Below are 20,418 nucleotides of genomic sequence, written 5' to 3' on the forward strand. Positions count from 1 at the left end.
AGTGGAACATTATCACTGCACCATTCTTTCACTCCTTCAATATAAAATCATCTCTTATTTTCAAAATGCACAGCTAACACCGAAGAGAGATTTGTGCCAGTAGGGCTGCTGCAATAATCTTCCACTATAAATCAAACTGATGTATAAAGCACCAACCTCTACCATGAATGCTGATGTCAATTTCATAACAGATAACTAATCATGAAAACCACAATTATGCATTTTTACCAAATTTATCATCTTGTTACTGCAGATAGCAGGTTTGTTTTTAATATATCAAATTGTTTACCTTGAACCAGGGTATAAGATGCATCCACTGAAGAAAGGTTAGTGGTCACAGTAACATCATCTTCTCGGTTGGAAGTTTCAATGTCAATATTGATTGACTTCTCCATTTCCCGATGCAAACTGGTCACTACACCAGTGGGACGGGTCAAATTTGTCAGTCGTCCTTCACTGTCGTAACTAAGTGCAAATAAATGATATCAGGTCAACCTATATCTTCCACATAGAAACCATCAATAGGTTAAGGAGAGAATCAGATGTGTGGTAGCGGGTTTCATAGAGAACGAGTGAACACTTGTGCCTCAGGAACACAAGAACAGTGAATATTTAGCTTTCAGTTCCTAAGATAGTAAAATATATTTGATTTTGAACTTCACAAAGATTAATGAATACTAATAATTGAGTTATTCAGAGAAAAATAATGCTCCTTTTAAAATTATACAGGGAGTACTGGAGCTTCTTGTTATCATTTATAATATGTGCATTGAATGATTTTTTTTGTACAACGTGTTATTTTGTGTACTTCTGCTAGTGTTGAGCTATGTGCCATGGGAGTAGTTGTATTTTCAATGATCATATTGTAATTGACAGGCCATATAAATTCTGGATTAATAATGGTTTTGTGATACAGGAGTTCTAATATCACCATGTTATTTCAGATAGTTAATTGCTGAAACATTCACCATTGCATATGCATTGCAAAATAGCTGTTGAGGATTTCCTTGCAAGTAAGTAGCTGGTGACCTTCCTCACTGACTTTCATCCACACAGCCCATTAGCAACAATCCAGATTGATTTTTTTGAACTTTATCAACAAAATATTCTATTATATTTCTGATATCTACAGTACAGTAATAATCAAGTCTCAGACACTTTGGTGAACATTATAAAGTACTAACAAATTTACTAGAAATAAATAAAGTCTTCACAAACTGATTTATGAAGCCATTATACATTGCGATCAGAGGAAGTCTTACTTATGTTTTTTCAAATATAAATGTTATTTTTCAAATAATTCTTGGGGAGCAAAACTACTGTTAAGTTTTCAAACAAAAGTGTAATTTAAACACATGTTACAAACACCACCTTTCTTTCAAAACTCAAGTGATAAAATATTGGGCCACTCCAATTAATCACTAAATGTTGTAGATTTAATGTAATACTTATTACTTTAGTTTTACCAACATCACATAGGATGTCACCTGAAGTTATCTACCTGCATTCATTTGCATACTAATCATTACACTAATTAGAGTAGGTGAGGTTACAAAACAAAAAAAATGTGGCCCAGAGTTTCTGCTGCTTTCTTACATTAAGCAAAATGGAACATCTCACCCCACTTTATGTCGTGCTATTTCCCTGTGTAGTTTCTGCAAATCCACCATGACATATGACGGAACCCTGAGAGTAATATTTTCCAATTGGCAATCATGTACAACTGTCACATACTTCACACTTCAGTAAGTAAATCAAGTTAATCAATAAGTAAATAACTCTTACTCAAAGAAAGTGGTCCAACCAATGTCATCTGTTTTAGTCGCCAGGAGGCCACTATTCCCATTGTACGTCAGCACAACAAGCTCCTGGTTCTGGAGTAATACCGCCTTTAGTCTGCCATTAGTGTCAACGGTCAGAGAACACACCTGGTTGTCTGACAGTAAGTGTCGTGGAACCCCATTGTTATCCCTTCGGATCTTTAAAGTGTTTCCATTGTTGTCAGTCACTTCCACAATGTCATTATCCGGACTGTAGGAGAAATTGTATATGTAGTCGCCGGTGACCAGGCTCATTGTATACTGGTGTATCCCATTTGAATTGAAAACATATAGCTCCTGCTCAGCTGCTGAAGCAACCTCATAGAAGCTCATTGAGTTCATTTGTGGCTTGTTTCGATTAACTGCTCGGATGCGGATGTTCCCCAAGTCAGCTATGAAAATGGTCCCATCTGGCGAGACTGCCAGTGAAGACGGAGAATTCAGCTTGGCATCTGTGGCATAACCATCATCCCCTGAGAAGCAGTCACAGTTGACATCATTCTTACAGTCACAGTCCGATGCCATCCCTGCCAGCAGGGAGATTTCCCCATTGGTTGTCACTTGCCGTACACGGTTTATCTTCTTCTCATCAGTTTCTGCAATGTAAAGTATTCCAGTGTGGGAGACAGCAATGGCACTGGCAGACTCCAGTGCGGAATGAATGGCCAGCTTGCTGAGTGAATAATCTATGCCAGGAACCTGACAGTGCATGGGTCGGCCAGCTATAATGCTAACCTGGTGGTTCTCAGTTATCCGCAGAATGACATTATTCTCCAGGACATAGAGAGAATTATCCATTGGGTTGATGGCAAGATCCGTCGGCCATTCTAATCTTACCTAAGTAGAGGAAAATGGGAATACGCAGCATTGAATGTGGTAGTTTAAGCAACAAAAAAATAAATTTCAATGAAAAGGCATTATATGGCTTACATGGCTTTTAAGATAGCTTTTCTTTTTTGGATGCATACTGCAGTTAGGTCGATATTTGACATTATGAATGTATTTCAATTTAAATAGAGGTCATCTGGGCTGAAAATTGAACTGTCGGATTCAATGGTCTCACTAAATGTCACATTCTTGCCTCTGACTAAACCTTTTTCTGATATAATGCCTGCTGTTGGTCACTCTCCCTTTGATTCAGGAACTATTAAAAAAACACTCTCCCCTTAATGTGCAAGCTCCCTTTGCACCATAAAATAAGCATTATTTGCAATTTCCCCTCATTTCTCACAGCTCCTGACAAAGCACAACGTCTGAGGTAATGCAGCTTGTTTATGGATTCCTCCATGATAGAAATCAGCCTCTGCCACATCCATTTCCATAACTTATATTGCAACTTTACTGTGAACCCCCATTATACCATGTGCTCTCACAAAACACATGTTGCTTATTTCCTCTAGTAGTGAACCCAACAAAATAACTTTTTCTATAAGACACCTTTGTTTCTCCCCTAAAGCACTATAGATATTGTCAACTTCAACTGCAGTTTTATCATTTTTTTGCTGAAAGTTTTGAAAGTTTCATTTTAAATATAACTAGTGATAATTGCCTACATACATCCAAAGAATTGCAAGATATTCAGATACTTTTTAGGTTGGTGATACTCTAGCTAACTAAAGTATTAAATTACAGATTGCCAGATCAATTTAACAAATCCAATGGAAGACAGATATTGCCTTTTCTATAAGATTTTACCTGGCTTACATCCATGCTGGAATCACAGCTCAGAGGACGAATTGCTGTTAAGTCATTGGAACCAAGCAACGTGGAAATGATTCCATTTTGGTCGACTTTCCTAATCATGGTTGCATCGACAAAATACATCAGTCCGTTCTTATCTACTGCTATCCCTGGAAAGAGCACAAGAACATTTAGGACCATTGAAGTAAACCCTTACGATGGATTAGAATACAATTCTTCCATAGATTCAAGTTCAAATTTGGCTCTAAAAGTCATTATTACAAATATAGACATTTTCATTCCTATTGTTAGGAGGCATTAATCCATAGCACAAAACTGCTCACAAGAAAGGACACATTCACATTAAGTTGGGAGTTTCACTCAAAGATGCCACAAGGATGGTTGACGTGTGAAATTTCATAGTACTGCTGCAGATGGTGATATTTTGAGGCAGGTGTTGACCAGTTCCTGGGGTGGTGTAGAGGGAATTTAATCCTGCTATTGACCATAGTAGTTGGGAGATGTTGCTATTGGATGCAAAAATGGAAAATGATGGAAAATGTTCAAATCCCACTTCCCTCCCCCCTCCCCCAACCAGCACTAACTTCCCTCATCTTAATCAACATGAAAAAAGCAATTGGAAACATTACTGCACCTGGTATTACCAGATGTCTGAAAAACAATGATAATAAATTAATCAATAGGTTCTATGGAGGGGTTGGGTATTGGGGGAATATGAGATTGAGAGCTAACTAAAGCAGGGGAACAATGCTTTAATTACTTTGAGATAATTCCAGCACAACTTTTTAGTTCATTAACTATTGATATTAATATATGGCTGAAGATAAGCCTTTTTTCTTCTTTTTGCTAAATACCTGTGAGTATGTACTTAGAAATGACAGACGTGTCCTGTTCTTTGACGTTGTTTACTAAAGTCCTTACCAAGAATAATTGTTTACCAGCCAACTAATGAAATCTTAGATTTTCCTCAACTATTTATCAGTTAGAGTTGGTTACTTCCATGTAATACCATAGAGATTGGGTTTATCAAAGTGGTCCACAACAATGGTGCAGGGAACACATGTATTTATTCTGTAATTATGTGAAAATAACTTTCAGTCCTTAGAACCATGTTTTACTCACTTATGTAGAACAAATCCAGACAATTCTCAAAGATGAAATATGGTCAAACCTCAGTTTTACAAACTTATGAACTGGTTGGATCATTCTTTCAGAAACTCATTTTACTTAAAAATTCCTGTGTCACTGCTTTTTTTAAATGATTGTCAGATGGAAGAAGGTTTGTAAGAAGTGAGTTGGTTTTGATCAAATTATTCAGCAATGGTAGTTCAGCGTATTTGTCTACAAATCTGCACCGTGATTAATTTATTAGGTTTGGCAACTTCAAACTGTCAGAATGTGGATTATTTCTGAATTTTCCAGTAATCAATATATAAAAAAAAAAGCACTTGGAATTATTGAGGTTTATAATCTAATCAGAGTTCAGGGGGGCTACACTGGATAGCCTGAACTCAGGCGCAGTGATCGTGATGTGTGATTAACCCGCACCCGTTCAAAGGGATGCAGACAGTATGTATATTTTGTGCTGCCAGCTAATTATACTGGGCGGTATTTTATGCTCTCCCCTGTGGCATGTTTGGAAGTGGGGAGGGCATTTAATCGGACGGGATGGTGGTGGGTAGGGACCCCACGTCCTTCCTGCCTCCAACCCGATTAAGCCTGCCGCCAGTTGAGGCCCTTAAGGGGCAATTAATGCCCAATTAAGGGCCTCTTGCCACCGCCACTGGTATTAACCCAGCGGCGGGCGGGCCGGTCGCCACGCGGCGAGCACAAAATGCAAACCCATGCGGGGCTGCTTGTGGTTTCCTGGGGTTGGCGTTGGTGATGGAGGGGGTGGGTCCCTCGTTCATGGGTGCTTAGAGCCTCATTGAGGGACCCAGCATTCGGAAGGTGTGGGCCTGCTGACTCCCTTACATGACCCTCCCCATGACCCCCTCCCGCCATTACATACCTTTGGCCTGGGTCACTCTGCGATCCTCGGCCTCTGGTGGGTGACTCCTTGGTGGCGCTGTGGAGTAAAACAGCTGCCAGCCTCTGATTGGTCAGCAGCTCTCGGTGGGCGGGACTTCCTGCCCCTGGGGTTTCTGGTCCCAGGAAAAGCCCGCCAGTGGCCTCTCAAATGCTTGATTGGCTTGTCATACAGCGGACTTCCCCCAAAGGAGGCAACGCAGGTCTCTCACCAGCTCTCCAGCCGGCGGCTGAGATCCCTGTCGACTCCATAAAATTCCCCCCAGTGATTGTGGCATGAAGCCCTGCTCTGAATGTGCTGTTGAATGGCTGCTGGCATCAGGGGGTGGGCCAAAGTTCATATGAGGCTAGCACAACTAAAACTAGCTTGCACTACTTAAAGTCAGAGTGCACCTCTTAAAGGTGAAGTGCATTCTGGCTGCAGCAGCAGGTGGAAGTAGCGAAGAAGTTTAACAGCAGCAAGAGTCTAGACACAACTGGCCTGAAAGCATGCCCTAATTTTCTCCGATGCCACTCTGGAGGGCTGCAGGAGGTGCACAGGAGGAGAGAGGTTCTCTTCATTCAGAGGGCCAGGAGGCCCTTCAGGCAGACACTGAGAATGCATCGGGAGCAGGTAGCCATTGAGGTGAATGTCAGCCAACTAGCTCCAAGGACTTGGATGCAGGAAGGTGTGGGAGTGCTGCACAATACATATCTGGGGTTGTTTTCATGGGAGGTGGAGTAGAATTAGGCGCTCACGGGCAGCCTTTCCAGAATGTGGATGTGCCAGCTGCCTCCTCCGTTGCTCCTCCTCCTGGGATGCTGACCAAATCATGGTAGCAAAGGTTCTGCCGTCATGATGGCCAGGTTGTGGAGGATGCAGTGAACCACTACTCCGGCGAGTATGGCAGGGCTGCTCCAGAGCAATCAAGATGGCAGAACTGTTGATTCAGCACACCACTGTTTGCTTGATAATATTTCACGTGGAAGCATGGTTCTCATCGCACACGTGATAGACACATGTGGTTGGGCTGCGGATGGGTGTCATAAACCAGGTTCAAGGATAGCTCTTGTTACCCAGCACCTACCCTCTGGTTTGACGTAGTGGCTGACAATTGCAGGAACAGCATACTGGTGCAGAATGAATGCATTATGACTCCTGCCAGTATAGCAGGCATTCATCAGCATGATGAGCTGAGCATGACCGCACATCAACTCCAGATTCAGTGAGTGATAAAATTTGCAGTTATGGTACATCTCAGCGTTGAGATGCGGCACCCACAAAGTGATTTGTGGCAAAGCCCACTATCCTGGTAAAGTCTCGTGTGGACTCCACCTGCTTCTTTCTGTTCAGACAGCACACAACAAAGTCCCTTTTCCTGGCACAAAGAGCCTCTGTCAGCTCCCTGATGCAGCAATGTCCAGCAGACTGGGCGATGTTAGATATGTTGCCTGTTCCAGCCTGGAAGGACGTGATGTGAAGAAATTTAGGGCCAGAGTCACCTTCACAGCCAATGGCAGTGCCATTCTCACATGGCTCTGAGGCTGTAGGTCCAAGAGTTCTGTCAGCACCTCCTTCATAAATCACAGACGACAAACCTAGCTAAGGTTGAGATAAAAGTCCTCTCAGAATACCCTAGATGGGTCCTGCTGAGAATTCTTCTCCCCCTCCTCCTCCTTCTGTGAGCAGCTTTTCTTATTTGCTGCCTCTGCACCATCTCCTTCTCATGCTGCAGCCCAAAGGGGAATGCAACTATGGTACATATGACTGGGAGCAATGGGTGTGCCCAGGGACCTTGCAGTCACAACCAACACCTTCCTGTGTGCAGCACCACTCCCTGCAGACTTCAGTAACTGTAGCCAACTCTTCAAAACACCCGGCACTTTCACAAACTGAAAAATAGCCAGTGGAAATTAATCAGCAACTCACCTGCAAGTTGATGATGATCCCTTTAAATAGCGCTTGTGGGTGTGGGAAGGGGGTCTTTTGTGCTGCTGAACACATGTTGAGCTGTGTGTTTTTTTTAGAGGGGCATTAACTAGAGTGACAAGGTCCAAAATGGCAGGGTTGGCATCAAATCAGCATTAGACATTGACTGACGTTACAATCTACCTACTCTGCATACTTCCAGTGCACACATGTATACACACATGCTAACCTGAGCGAAAGCAGCATGGCACCGTTTTGGTGCTAAAACTGCACCCATAGTGCTGAAATTTCCAGTGCTATGGAATCAAATTTTGCAGCCCAGATGTGGTTCATAAACTAATTAAACATCTAAACCTCTGTTATTAAACTAATTAAACCAACCTACTCTCTTTGTTAGATTACAACCTGTAGGCTTACTTCCAGGTTGGTATCTACTTTTCAAGATATACATCATTTTAACTCTTCCATTACATTATATTCTGTAAAACATTTTTGCGCATCCATGGTTTAAGATACAAACCATTTAAATTGCCCTGTTACATTATACCCCGCAAAACATTCCATGTATCTAATATAAAATAAAAACAAGAAATGCTGGAAACACTCAGCAGGTCTGGCAGCACCTGTGGAGAGAGAAGCAGAGTTAACGTTTCAGGTCAGTGACCCTTCATCAGAACCCACGATAGATACCATCTGAACACCACTGTAACTCACTCCCATGTATTTCTTGCAACCTTTTGTGAAAATTGCTTGCCTTCTTTCTAATTGATCTTGAAATTTTTTCACTGCATAATACGGTATATAGATGCAATAAAATGTTGCATATTTCATATGTTTGACCGATGCCAATTATCCACTTCTGGCTAATTTAAATCCATGCACATCCATGCCATGTTATCCATCATAAATCAACAGCTGACAGTTTTAGCAGGGATCTATTCTGAAGCAGGATCTTTCATGCCATTTTCTAACTGAAGTTCTCTTACTTAACAGAAAGCGCTGGAAATACTCAGCAGATCAGGCAACATCTGTGGAGAAAGAAACAGAGTTACAGTTGGATATGACTCTTCTTCTGATGCTGCCTGACCTGCTGAGCATTTCCAGCACTTCCTGTTTTTATTTCAGATTTCCAGTATCCCCAGTATTTTGCTTTTATTTTCTTACTCAACCCTGTTTCAGAAACAGTTCTGCCTTGTGGGCAGATACATGTGTTGAAATGCCTCTCATCATTTCACACAGATGAAGAACACAAAATTGCCTCCTTTAGGTTGTGAGCTGGAATGTTACCTTTCAGTGTGAAACTGGAAATTCTTTTCACAAACTATCCTGTTTAGCCATTGCCTGCAATTTCATTCACATTAACTTCCAGTTAAGAAAATGCAGCAGTTATGTGTACATAATGCAAGAGCAAACAGAAGGTAAACACACTTGGACACTGGAAGGTCATTTTAAAGACAATACCTCTAGGGCTCATCAGTGTTGCTTCGACTGCCTTCCCTCCATCACCACATCTGGCTTCATCAAATGGCAGGCACTGCTCTCCAGTCCCAGCTACCACCTCTGAATTGGTAGCAAGATCCCTTGCTCCGTCGAGAGACTTAATGCGGATAATCTGACGACTGTTTGTATCCGAGACATACAGTGCCCCTGTGACAGGATCCACCGCCATGAAGTACTTATGGGCGGGGTTATTGCTTTAAAATGAAAGAAAAGCACAAACATAGTTGAGGTTCACATGTCTAAGACTCTGCTTCCAAAGCTAAAAGGGCATCTTCAGAGCTGTAACATTTTTTGAAGAATAGCTGTAAATGTATGCTAATGGGTTTAATACTACTTTAACTCATCCTACGCTGCTCCAACAACGTTCTTTAAACACAGTATCAGAACAGTAACCTTTACGAAGCAACCTGATATTTCCATTTCCTATTTCGGTCATCTGTGTGGCTTCTTTGAGCCTGAGAGACTGGCAAATCGTTACCAAAATCGTGTCAGTTCTATTTTTCCTGTAGACTCGTTTCCACAGGTAGTTGGATTGTCATTGCCCACAATCTTCATTTAGAACTTTTACATTTATCCAAGATCATTCCATCAATTTGGGCTCCACAGACTTGGAGAGTTCTAAAGTTGCACCACTCAGTCTCCTAGCAAAACACTTCATAACTTTATCAACATAAAATATGTGGAAGGCATCAAAGAATATGTAACTTAGTTGAAATGAAATGATAAAAATATAAATATAATCATTTTTATTGCTGTTCCATGAACTGGTCCATGAAGATCAACTAACATGTTTTGATAATCTTGGGCCTTCCTGGTTGTTTCATTAGGACATGTGTTTCTCACAACAGGATGCCAACACACCTTTACCTGAGGTTGAAAATGCATCTAAGTGCCAGTGAGAAACAAACTACATTTGGAATTTATTTTATCTGAAACTTTGCTTCATACACTTTCAGGATGATCTGAAACCAATTTCTAATTCAAAGTCCACAGTTAAGGCTTTAAAGTGATACACCAACAAATATTGACACAACAGCTTTGCCTTCAAATGGTTTTGATAAACCCCACTTTCCTCATTAACAGATTCTGAGATGTCTGGTACTCCTTATGATTATGCACTTTATATCCTAAATCCCTCACCATATCAGTCTCTGATATACACTATGGCTCTTATTCTAACATTCTGTACTGAACACCTTGAGCTCCCATGTCACTTGTCTTTATTAGATTTTCAACCATCTCACAAAGGCTTTGTTGCCTCTTCCATGCTTACTGCACAACAAAAAAACAGTGAAACCTGGCTGTAGAAAATATAAATGAGGTATCATGATAAAGAATAGCAGTACCTTGATTTTGCAGACTATTTGAGCTTTTTTCAAGGAACTTAATGGAAAGACTTGCCTTATAAGTCATTTCTAGCCATTTACAATCCCTTATATATTTGTTATCCCAGCTGATTCATTGAAGGACATTTGCACTTTTGTAATAAAACCCCAAACTATAAACTTAAGTACACAAGCATTTACTTCCACAACAGTATATACCATTTATAAAAATTACATTTAAAAGACTAAATAATATAAGTTCAATAAAGCATTACAAAGGAAGCCCATTTACAAACATCATAAAGGAGATAGTAGCTCTATGATAAGTAATATCAATGTTAAATACTGCTAACAGTAAATCTATATCCCTAGATGACTGCTCCATGTTTTTCCAAAAGAATTACATTTTAACTTTTATGGTTCCAGAGCTCTTCCATGTAGCCACCAAAATTCTCCATTTCGTTTTCTCCTCACCAATTATCTTCCCTGTTCCTTTATATCTCCAGTAGTAATTGGCCTCACTGGAGTAAGATTCATGGATGTCAATCACTTTCTGGTACCTTGCCCAAGTGCCCATTATTCAAGGGTAATTGTGAACTTGTCCTGAGTGTCAGCAGCCTACTTAATCACAGAGAAATCAAAGCTGAGCCCGATTCTGCAAGCACCTACTGCTCATACTTGCCCACGTTAAGTAGGGATTGCAGGACAATGATTAGGAACAGGAAATTTGCCTGATTTTTCATTCTCTAATCTAGGGCTGTTGAGGTAAATTATAATTCTCCTATTTATGTCTGAGTTGACAGCAGCCAACTCAATAGTAACTGGAGACTTCGCTGGTCAGCATAGCTCAGCTACTCTGCCGAAAACTGATGAATGAGAGAGGCATCTATTCTTCTATTTTGTTCAGCAAAAACTGCAACATACATCAAGATAGTCCTCATTCACGATGGCAGAGAATTTAACTGGTTTCCAGACCAATCACAGCTAGTTTTGCTCATTCCTATCTTCGACCAGTATCTTGTAACACATGAGGGGCAATGTGAAACTGGGTGGAGGAGCAGTTTAACTCAGCAGACTCACCAGCCAAAGTCCCACTCTAATCCTGTTAGTGATGATTTTTATTTGAACTGACAAGAGGGACACCTGACAAGACCCAGGTGTAGTGGGAGGAGGAGCAGTCCTTCTTTAAATATGCAAATCAGGCTCTAAAAAGGGCATCGGATCGGATTGCTATTTTAACCAGAGGCTTGCACAGTAAACCATTGTTGCTTGTTGGATCAACAGAGCAACATTAAAGAGGCTTGCAACCACCTTTATTGTAAAATTTACATGGAGGAATTGTTATGTGCACCTGTAGTAGGGCCTACCATGGACAGTAAATAGTTATAGTCTACAGAATTGTTGTTTTCAAATCCCAATGATAAGAAACGCAGGGATATGAAGAGCAATTGGGAGAGTGGGATTGGAATACATGGCTCATGTGGAGAACAAAACACCAGTATATACCTGAATGGCCAAAGGGCCTGTTTTTGTGTGGTAATATTCTATGATTGCAAATGTATTTAAGGATTGAAAATTTAGTGGAATGGGGAGAAAAAGACATCTGGCCCAGTTAAGTATGAGTGCAGCCCATGCTCCTCTTAACGCATGAAGAAAGAACAACCTTGTACTTATATAATGCTATTCAGATGCTCAGGATGCTCCAAAGTAATATACAGCCAATGGCTTACCTTTGAAGGTTGTAGGCAAAAGCAGTAGCCAATTTACACACAAGGTTCCACAAACAGTAATGGAATAAATGACCAGATAGTCTGTTTTTGGTAACGTTGGTTGAGAAATAAATGGTGGCCCAGGACACTGGAGAACTTCCCTTTTTGAATAATGCCATGGTATCTTTTACATCCACCTGAGAGGCTAGATGGGACTTCAATTTAGTATCTTAGCCAAAAGGCAGCAGTGTTCCCTCAGGACTACACAGACTTGTCCGTCTAGATAATATTTTGGAGTAGGGTTTGAACCCACAGCCTTAGTACAATATTGCAATTCCAAAAACTTGTGTGTAGTTGTTACTAAGGGAGAATTTTTCTTTGCTTTTTTCCTCCTAAAGCCACAGTAAAATTGGGTGCTGGTGATGCAGCCCAGAGGTTGATCCATCTTCCCCCAGCTCTTCTGCAGATAAACTGTAAACCATACACAAGGAGCTAATCTACAGGTAAGTACTAACCACTGATAGTACTTATTGTTAAAAAGCACTTATTCACAGAGCTACCTTTGACTACAGCAGATTAAGGAGTAACAGGACAAAAAAAAGAGACAACATATTCCTTTTGAAGAAGGTACGATAAAGTGATTGGCTTACCTATGTCTAAAATCTTTATTTCTTTGCAGAAAGACAGCAAAAGAAAAGGAAGTACAGGCAAGAATTATTCAAGACATATTATTACCTCATTAGTTTGTTAAATGATTGCTGTAGTTATTAAACACCAACAGAGGTGACAGGCACAATGTTACTAAAAATCAAGGTGCTATCGGTATTTGTACTGCGGCTAACACAATGCTTGCGGAACTGTTCATATATAATTATAGAGATTGTTACGTTGGAAGTTTTAAATGCATCATTCATACTTTCCTACTGCACTGTAAATATTACCTCTGTGACATCTAAGATTAGAGCTATGTAACTCAGTAAGTCAACTTGTTAGCATTATCTTTTTTTCTGAGGGATTCAAAAAATAACAAATTGAAATGTTAATATTGAGGATTTTAGATTGCTCTAACACTCAATACAGACATGCTTGAACCGCTAACAGAAGCGAGTGATATAAAAATAAATAGGATGTAAACAAAAATTACCCAACACTGATAACCACCAAATTTGTTTTCTCTCAGACTGAACATTTAATTCATGTATTGACATTCAGCTCCACTACTTGAGCTGATAATAAGCTCACACAACTTCTGAGCAGAGAAAGGCTCAAATAAGTGTCGGCATTCTCACAGTGGCATACAATATTGAATATTCAAAATTACATGTATGTGGCTTTTTTTGGGGAATTCTATCTCCCCCTGAGCTGTAATTCAACTGATCTCTTGTTGCTTATATCTACACTAAATTTTGAAACTCATTCTTAGTTTAAGCTATAAATCTCAGGCACATTTTTAACAAACATGACACTCAATGAAAGATTATTTTTAGAGCAAAAGTGAAGGTGCCTGGTTAAATTAGAAGTGATGAGCCAGGTCTTCCTCATTTGTGGAAAGAAAATGAAATTCTGTAACCAGGATATCAGGAACCATATAATTCCATTTGATTTTGCTAACAAGTTATTATTATGCTCCTCTTTTGAGTCTCTCTGCTCCACATAATGACATCTGCCAAGCACAAGAACTGAAGTTTCACCCCATGACTTCTGCCACTGATGCACTGTGGCCACCTGCTAGAAACTGTATGAGTGCAGCGCCAGATGAGAATGAAACTTCACTTTCTCCTCACTTCCTGCAGGGAAGCACCTGGCCCCAGTCAGCATCTATCCTAATGGCATTGTTGAAGTCAAAAGGAGCTGGCTGAGGATGAACTGCAGGCATGGAATCTGCATGCTATACTCTCGAGCTCAATGCATTGACTCGCCAATGTGTTGCATCGCCACATTACATACTTCTCTTCAGAGACATTTTAACTGCCAGCATTCAGCATATCTTCCCAATACTTGTCAGCACTAAAACAGGAATGTGGTTAATGGGGAATAATTGTGCTTTGAGTGGTGAAAAGAAATTTCACTCAATTAGCAGTATTGAAGGAGGAGGAAGGGGTGAATTAATTTTGACCAGTACAGTATTTCATAAAATTATGAAGGAAAAGGGAATATAGGAAAAGGTAGGCAACATAAATGTTTGAATCAGTGTAAATATACAGAATAATAGCAAAACTAATATGTGTTAAAATACAATAATCTATAAAAGTGGTTCATATAGCATCAAAAGCTGCAAATTTTTGAACAGTTTAACACCACCACCAACAATTTGTATTTATAGTGCCTTTAATGTAGTAAAATGTCCCAAGGAGCTTCACAGGAGCATTATCAAACAAAATTTGACACTGCTCCACATAAGGAGATATTAGGGCATGTGACCAAAAGTTTGGACAAAGAGATAGGTTTTAAGCTCAAGGCATGGCCACAAATGGCGGAATAATGAAAAGTTCAAATGCAATAGTTGCCTTATTATAAAACTAGTTGCTTAAAAGACCAGAATTGGGGTAGTGCAAATACCACAGTGGGTGCAGGGTTGGAGGAGACTATTGAGATACAGAGGGGTGAGGCCATGAAGGGCTTTGAAAACAAGGATGAGAATTTCAAAATCAAGGCATTCCTGGACCGGGAGCCAATGTAAGTCAACAAGCACAGGGTAGGTGGCAGAATAGAACTTGGTGCGAGTCAGGACACCATGACCAAGATATGATACTTTCATGAATACATTACTGTGTAAGATTTTTTATCAAATAAAAACATAAATGAAGACCATGGAGAGGAAGGGGAAGTTTTAATGAGTTCCTTTGGATGTTTTATTTTGTTAGTAATGATATTAGGCTTCCATAATTGAATTTTAGTCACTCGAGCTGAAGTAATATGGATCTGAATTTTATTTTTCTAGAAGTTGCAGGAAAATATCACGGCCATTTACTTCCTACTTGAATTGTTTTTATTTCCTAAGAGGTTGCTATTTGATGGGCCCCTCTCTATAGCCCTGAAGACAACTGTATGAATGAAGAATTGCAGTGGGATTTGAAAGAGAAATGCTTTCATCAGATGAACCAAGGTGATTTTCTGCGTGCAATGTGACTTAACAGCTTCTTACTTTGTAATTTTGTAAGCATGGATAAGCTACTAGCTTTATAATAAAGCAACTATTGCTTTTGAACTTTTAGATGGACAGGCTTCTAGACTGCACATAAAACTTACTGTTATGGAAAAACATATCATAATGGAAAATCAGTTATCTTTCTAAAAATGATATGGGATCAAATATTGTTTACATCATTTCAAAGTCATACAAAGCTTCTGCTGGAGGAGGGTACAGGGACATTGAATCAATGGGCTGAGCTTCCCCGGCTCATTGGAGATGGGCTAAGAGGCGGGAGGGCTGGCAATATGGTGGGGGAAGGGGTCAGGAACGGAGCCCGATATCTTCCTGCTGCCATGGCATACTGCCAGCGGCTAGAACTTTGGCAGCACGGCCATCTACTGGGCGGCCAATTGAGCATCGTACGTGGCCAATTAAGGGCCACTTCCCTCCTCCGCGTGCATTTTGCCCGCATCGACAGGGCTTGCTGCCATGTGGGGAGTTTGGGGCGGGGTGGGGGGGGGGAAGGGTGGGAAAATAGGGCCCTCCTCAATGGCTGCTCCATGGCCCATGGAGGGCCCCCAGCAGCAATGGCCACTCCTGTGCACCATGATACCACAACCCCCTACCCCAACTAGTCGCAAGCCCCAGCTTCCCCCAACCAAGCTCAGTATTTAGACACCCTCTCCCTGGTGATGCAGCCTCAGGAATGGCCACCGCTAATGGTGGCACTGCTGAGACTGCAGAGCTGCCAGCCATCTGATTGGAATGGTAGCTCTTGGAGGCGGGCCGCCATCCACAACTGGATGCTGGCCCTGGTGATGGCTTCTTAATTAGTTACTGCTGGCAAAATACTGCCCCAGGGTCCCGCTGACCGCCGGAGCAGTGTCAGCTTCCCTGCTTTCGCTCCTGGCAATGGGGCTTGACCATCAGCGAGAAAATACAGCCCTATGTTTCCCAGTACATATTATTTTTAAACAGTTGCCACTCATGTTTGATTTGGGATCATCTGACATAGTCCCTGCTAAGTGAGAACTGCTTCCTGAACTAGATCTAGTTCGTGGGGTAACTTTTTGTGGAATGCTTGGCCTGCAGTTTTTAAAGTATTTTTTGCAGCTTGGAGGGAGGGAAAAGTTGGAAATAGCATAAGAATATTTTTGTATTCTGAAAAAAAATTATGAAACTTATGGAAGGTACATGAATTAGAAATCAGTGAGTTAAATAAATAACTTTAAATAATCATAATAAAGAAGAAATAGCAATTGCAATTCTAACAAGTAGCAAGGCACTGTGTAATGAATGCTGGGCTTCTCCTATTCCAGATATAATCAAAGGCAACAAAAACAAGAAATGCTGGATTCACTCAGCAGGTCTGGCAGCATCTGTGGAAAGAGAAGCAGAGTTAACGTTTCGGGTCAGTGACCCTTCTTCAGAACTGACTATTATTAGAAAAGTCACAGATTATAAACAAGTGAGGTGGGGGTTGGGCAAGAGATAACAAAGGAGAAGGTGCAGATTGGACCAGGCCACATAGCTGACCAAAAGGTCACGGAGCAAAGGCAAACAATATGTTAATGGTGTGTTGAAAGACAAAGCATTAGTACAGATTAGGTGTGAATATACTGAATATTGAACGTCAGCAAGTGCAAACCTGAAGAAAAACAACCTGAAAAAAACAGTGGGTAAGCAAACTGAACAAACTAAGATGAAATGAAATAAATGCAAAAAAAGATTGTAAAAAATGTAAAAAGGAATGCAAAAAAAAGGGAAGAAAAAATAACTAAAAATGAAAGTAAAGTGGGGGGCTGTCATGCTCTGAAATTATTGAACTCAATGTTCAGTCCGGCAGGCTGTAGTGTGCCTAATCGGTAGATGAGATGCTGTTCCTCGAGCTTGCGTTGATGTTCACTGGAACACTGCAGCAATCCCAGGACAGAGATGTGAGCATGAGAGCAGGGGGGAGTGTTGAAATGGCAAGCAACCGGAAGCTCAGGGTCCTGCTTGCGGACTGAGCGGAGATGTTCCGCAAAGCGGTCACCCAGTCTGCGCTTGGTCTCCCCAATGTAGAGGAGACCACACTGTGAGCAGCGAATACAGTATACTACATTGAAAGAAGTACAAGTAAATCGCTGCTTCACCTGAAAGGAGTGTTTGGGGCCTGGGATAGTGAGGAGAGAGGAGGTAAATGGGCAGGTATTACACCTCCTGCGATTGCAAGGGAAGGTGCCCTGGGACGGGGACGAGGTGGTGGGGGTAATGGAGGAGTGGACCAGGGTGTCGCGGAGGGAACGATCCCTTCGGAATGCTGACAGGGGAAGGGAGGGGAAGATGCGACTGGTAGTGGCATCACGCTGGAGGTGGCGAAAATGGCGGAGGATGATCCTTTGGATATGGAGGCTGGTGGGATGAAAAGTGAGGACAAGGGGAACCCTGTCACGGTTCTGGGAGGGAGGGGAAGGGGTGAGGGTAGAGGTGCGGGGAATGGGTCGGACACGGTTGAGGGCCCTGTCAACCACAGTGGGGGGAAATCCTCGGTTGAGGATTTGTTCAGTTTGCTTACCCACTGTTTTTTTCAGGTTGTTTTTCTTCAGGTTTGCACTTGCTGACGTTCAATATTCAGTATATTCACACCTAATCTGTACTAATGCTTTGTCTTTCAACACACCATTAACATATTGTTTGCCTTTGCTCCGTGACCTTTTGGTCAGCTATGTGGCCTGGTCCAATCTGCACCTTCTCCTTTGTTATCTCTTGCCCAACCCCCACCTCACTTGTTTATAATCTGTGACTTTTCTAATATTTGTCAGTTCCGAAGAAGGGTCACTGACCCAAAACGTTAACTCTGCTTCTCTTTCCACAGATGCTGCCAGACCTGCTGAGTGAATCCAGCATTTCTTGTTTTTGTTTCAGATTTCCAGCATCCGCAGTATTTTGCTTTTATAATCAAAGGCAAATTCAGTCACAATGCTCAAGCCAATAATACAGCAGAGCAGAAATCTCCAGGTGACAGTGATTTATTACCATATCTCCTACCTCAGCTCCAGGATACTGGTGACATTCTTGGCAGGAAAAACACGTCTGATAAAGTTGAAATCTCCAATGTACAGACTGCCATCTATACCAACAGCCAAGGCCACAGGGGCAAGGAGCTTGTTTCCATCAGCAAGGCCATTGCAACTGGGGCAAGAGATGCTTCGTCTGCGTCCATTTCCCATGATGCTGTTGATCACTGCTGGCTGCTGGGATAGAAACTGGTTTTCGCCATTTCCTTTATGCAAGATACCTGGTGTGCAGAATGAGAGTGGGTTAGCATTAACATTCTACAATGAATATTTATCCGAACAGAGTGAATGACAAATAACAGTTAAATGCCAGCAATAGATAGCGCTCATTGTAAAATGTGTTTCCAAAAGCCTTGGGGGAGTGGGGGGGGGGGGTGCGGGAGGCGCAAGGTGAGGGGAAAAGTGAATCTTTTTATAGCATTCCACCATTCTCAAGTTGGTTGTTCTATTTGTACCACTCAGACAAAAAAGAAGGAAAGTGAAGGCTGATGATATTCATTACCCATGTAGATCAAAATTCCATGATTTCACCAATCACGCTTGGTCAAATTGTTAGCTGTCTCGTTACACTACACCTTGACTACAGTGTCCAGATCTTGTTGCAGGGAAACAAGGGAGGCATTCAGAAGCATTGCAAAGAAGGTCTATGTGACTAGTCTCTAGTGTCAAAGTTGTGAATGACATACAAACATAACAAAACGCATAGGGGAAAAAAACTGGAGCATTCAAACTGTTCCATCCAGATAGGATGCAGCTTACTTGGACCATAGTAACCCCCTAACTCCCCACCACTCAACTGAAAGCATTGGACTGGTATAGGGTCGCAACTGAAGGGACTTCTTGGATGGATGAATTAAGAATAGACCTCCGAATAGTTCCAGAGATGTAGAGGAAAGGATAGCGAAGATGATTCTCGACAGGAGCGAGAGTAACAGGGTAGTTGTTATGGGGGACTTTAACTTTCCAAATATTGACTGGAAATAGTATAGTTCGAGTACTTTAGATGGGTCAGTTTTTGTCCAGTGTGTGCAGGAGGGTTTTCTGACAGGCCAACCAGGGGCGATGCCACATTGGATTTGGTACTGGGTAATGAACCCGGCCAGGTGTTAGATTTAGATGTAGGTGAGCACTTTGGTGATAGTGATCACAATTCGGTTAGGTTTACCTTAGCGATGGGCAGGGACAGGTATATACTGCAGGGCAAGAATTATAGCTGGGGGAAAGGAAATTATGATGCGATTAGGCAAGATTTAGGATGCGTAGGATGGGGAAGGAAACTGCAGGGGATGGGAACAATCGAAATGTGGAGCTTATTCAAGGAGCAGCTACTGTGTGTCCTTGATAAGTATGTACCTGTCAGGCAGGGAGGAAGTTGTCGAGCGAGGGAGCCGTGGTTTACTAAAGAAGTTGAAGCGCTTGTCAAGAGGAAGAAGAAGGCTTATGTTAGGATGAGACGTGAAGGCTCAGTTAGGGCGCTTGAGAGTTACAAGCTAGCCAGGAAGGATCTAAAGGGAGAGCTAAGAAGAGCAAGGAAAGGACACGAGAAGTCATTGGCGGATAGGATCAAGGAAAACCCTAAGGCTTTCTATAGGTATATCAGGAATAAAAGAATGACTAGATTAGGGCCAATCAAGGATAGTAATGGGAAGTTGTGTGTGGAATCAGAGGAGATAGGGGAAGCATTAAATGAATATTTTTCGTCAGTATTTACAGTAGAGAAAGAAAATGTTGTCGAGGAGAATACTGAGATTCAGACTACTAGGCTAGATGGGATTGAGGTTCACAAGGAGAAGGTGTTAGCAATTTTGGAAAGTGTGAAAATAGATAAGTCCCCTGGGCCAGATGGGATTTATCCTAGGATTCTCTGGGAAGCCAGGGAGGAGATTGCAGAGCCTTTGTCCTTGATCTTTATGTTGTCATTGTCGACAGGAATAGTGCCGGAAGACTGGAGGATAGCAAATGTTGTCCCCTTGTTCAAGAAGGGGAGTAGAGACAGCCCTGGTAATTATAGACCTGTGAGCCTTACTTCGGTTGTGGGTAAAATGTTGGAAAAGGTTATAAGAGATAGGATTTATAATCATCTTGAAAAGAATAAGTTCATTAGCGATAGTCAGCACGGTTTTGTGAAAGGTAGGTCGTGCCTCACAAACCTTATTGAGTTTTTCGAGAAGGTGACCAAACAGGTGGATGAGGGTAAAGCAGTGGAAGTGGTGTATATGGATTTCAGTAAGGCG

The 20,418-nt window shown here is 41.6% G+C and overlaps 1 protein-coding gene across 17 annotated transcripts in view; it reads right to left on the reverse strand.

The window, feature by feature from the left end:
- The window catches only part of LOC137375999 (teneurin-2-like), an 812,476-nt gene that overhangs the window by 23,914 nt on the left and 768,144 nt on the right, over nt 1-20,418 (reverse strand). For 13 of the 17 annotated variants that reach the window (XM_068043886.1, XM_068043879.1, XM_068043878.1 and 10 more), the window contains 6 exons: nt 18,156-18,405; nt 12,643-12,663; nt 8,920-9,152; nt 3,516-3,670; nt 1,786-2,657; nt 290-465 (listed from right to left, as the gene is read on the reverse strand). In XM_068043886.1, the coding sequence (XP_067899987.1) occupies nt 290-465; nt 1,786-2,657; nt 3,516-3,670; nt 8,920-9,152; nt 12,643-12,663; nt 18,156-18,405 (1,707 nt within the window). The remainder of the gene's footprint in view (nt 1-289; nt 466-1,785; nt 2,658-3,515; nt 3,671-8,919; nt 9,153-12,642; nt 12,664-18,155; nt 18,406-20,418) is intronic. The other 4 variants (XM_068043888.1, XM_068043877.1, XM_068043873.1 and 1 more) reach the window with 2 other exon arrangements.

This window comes from Heterodontus francisci, chromosome 12 (genome assembly GCF_036365525.1).
Source record: "Heterodontus francisci isolate sHetFra1 chromosome 12, sHetFra1.hap1, whole genome shotgun sequence".
Taxonomy (NCBI): Eukaryota; Metazoa; Chordata; class Chondrichthyes; order Heterodontiformes; family Heterodontidae; genus Heterodontus; species Heterodontus francisci.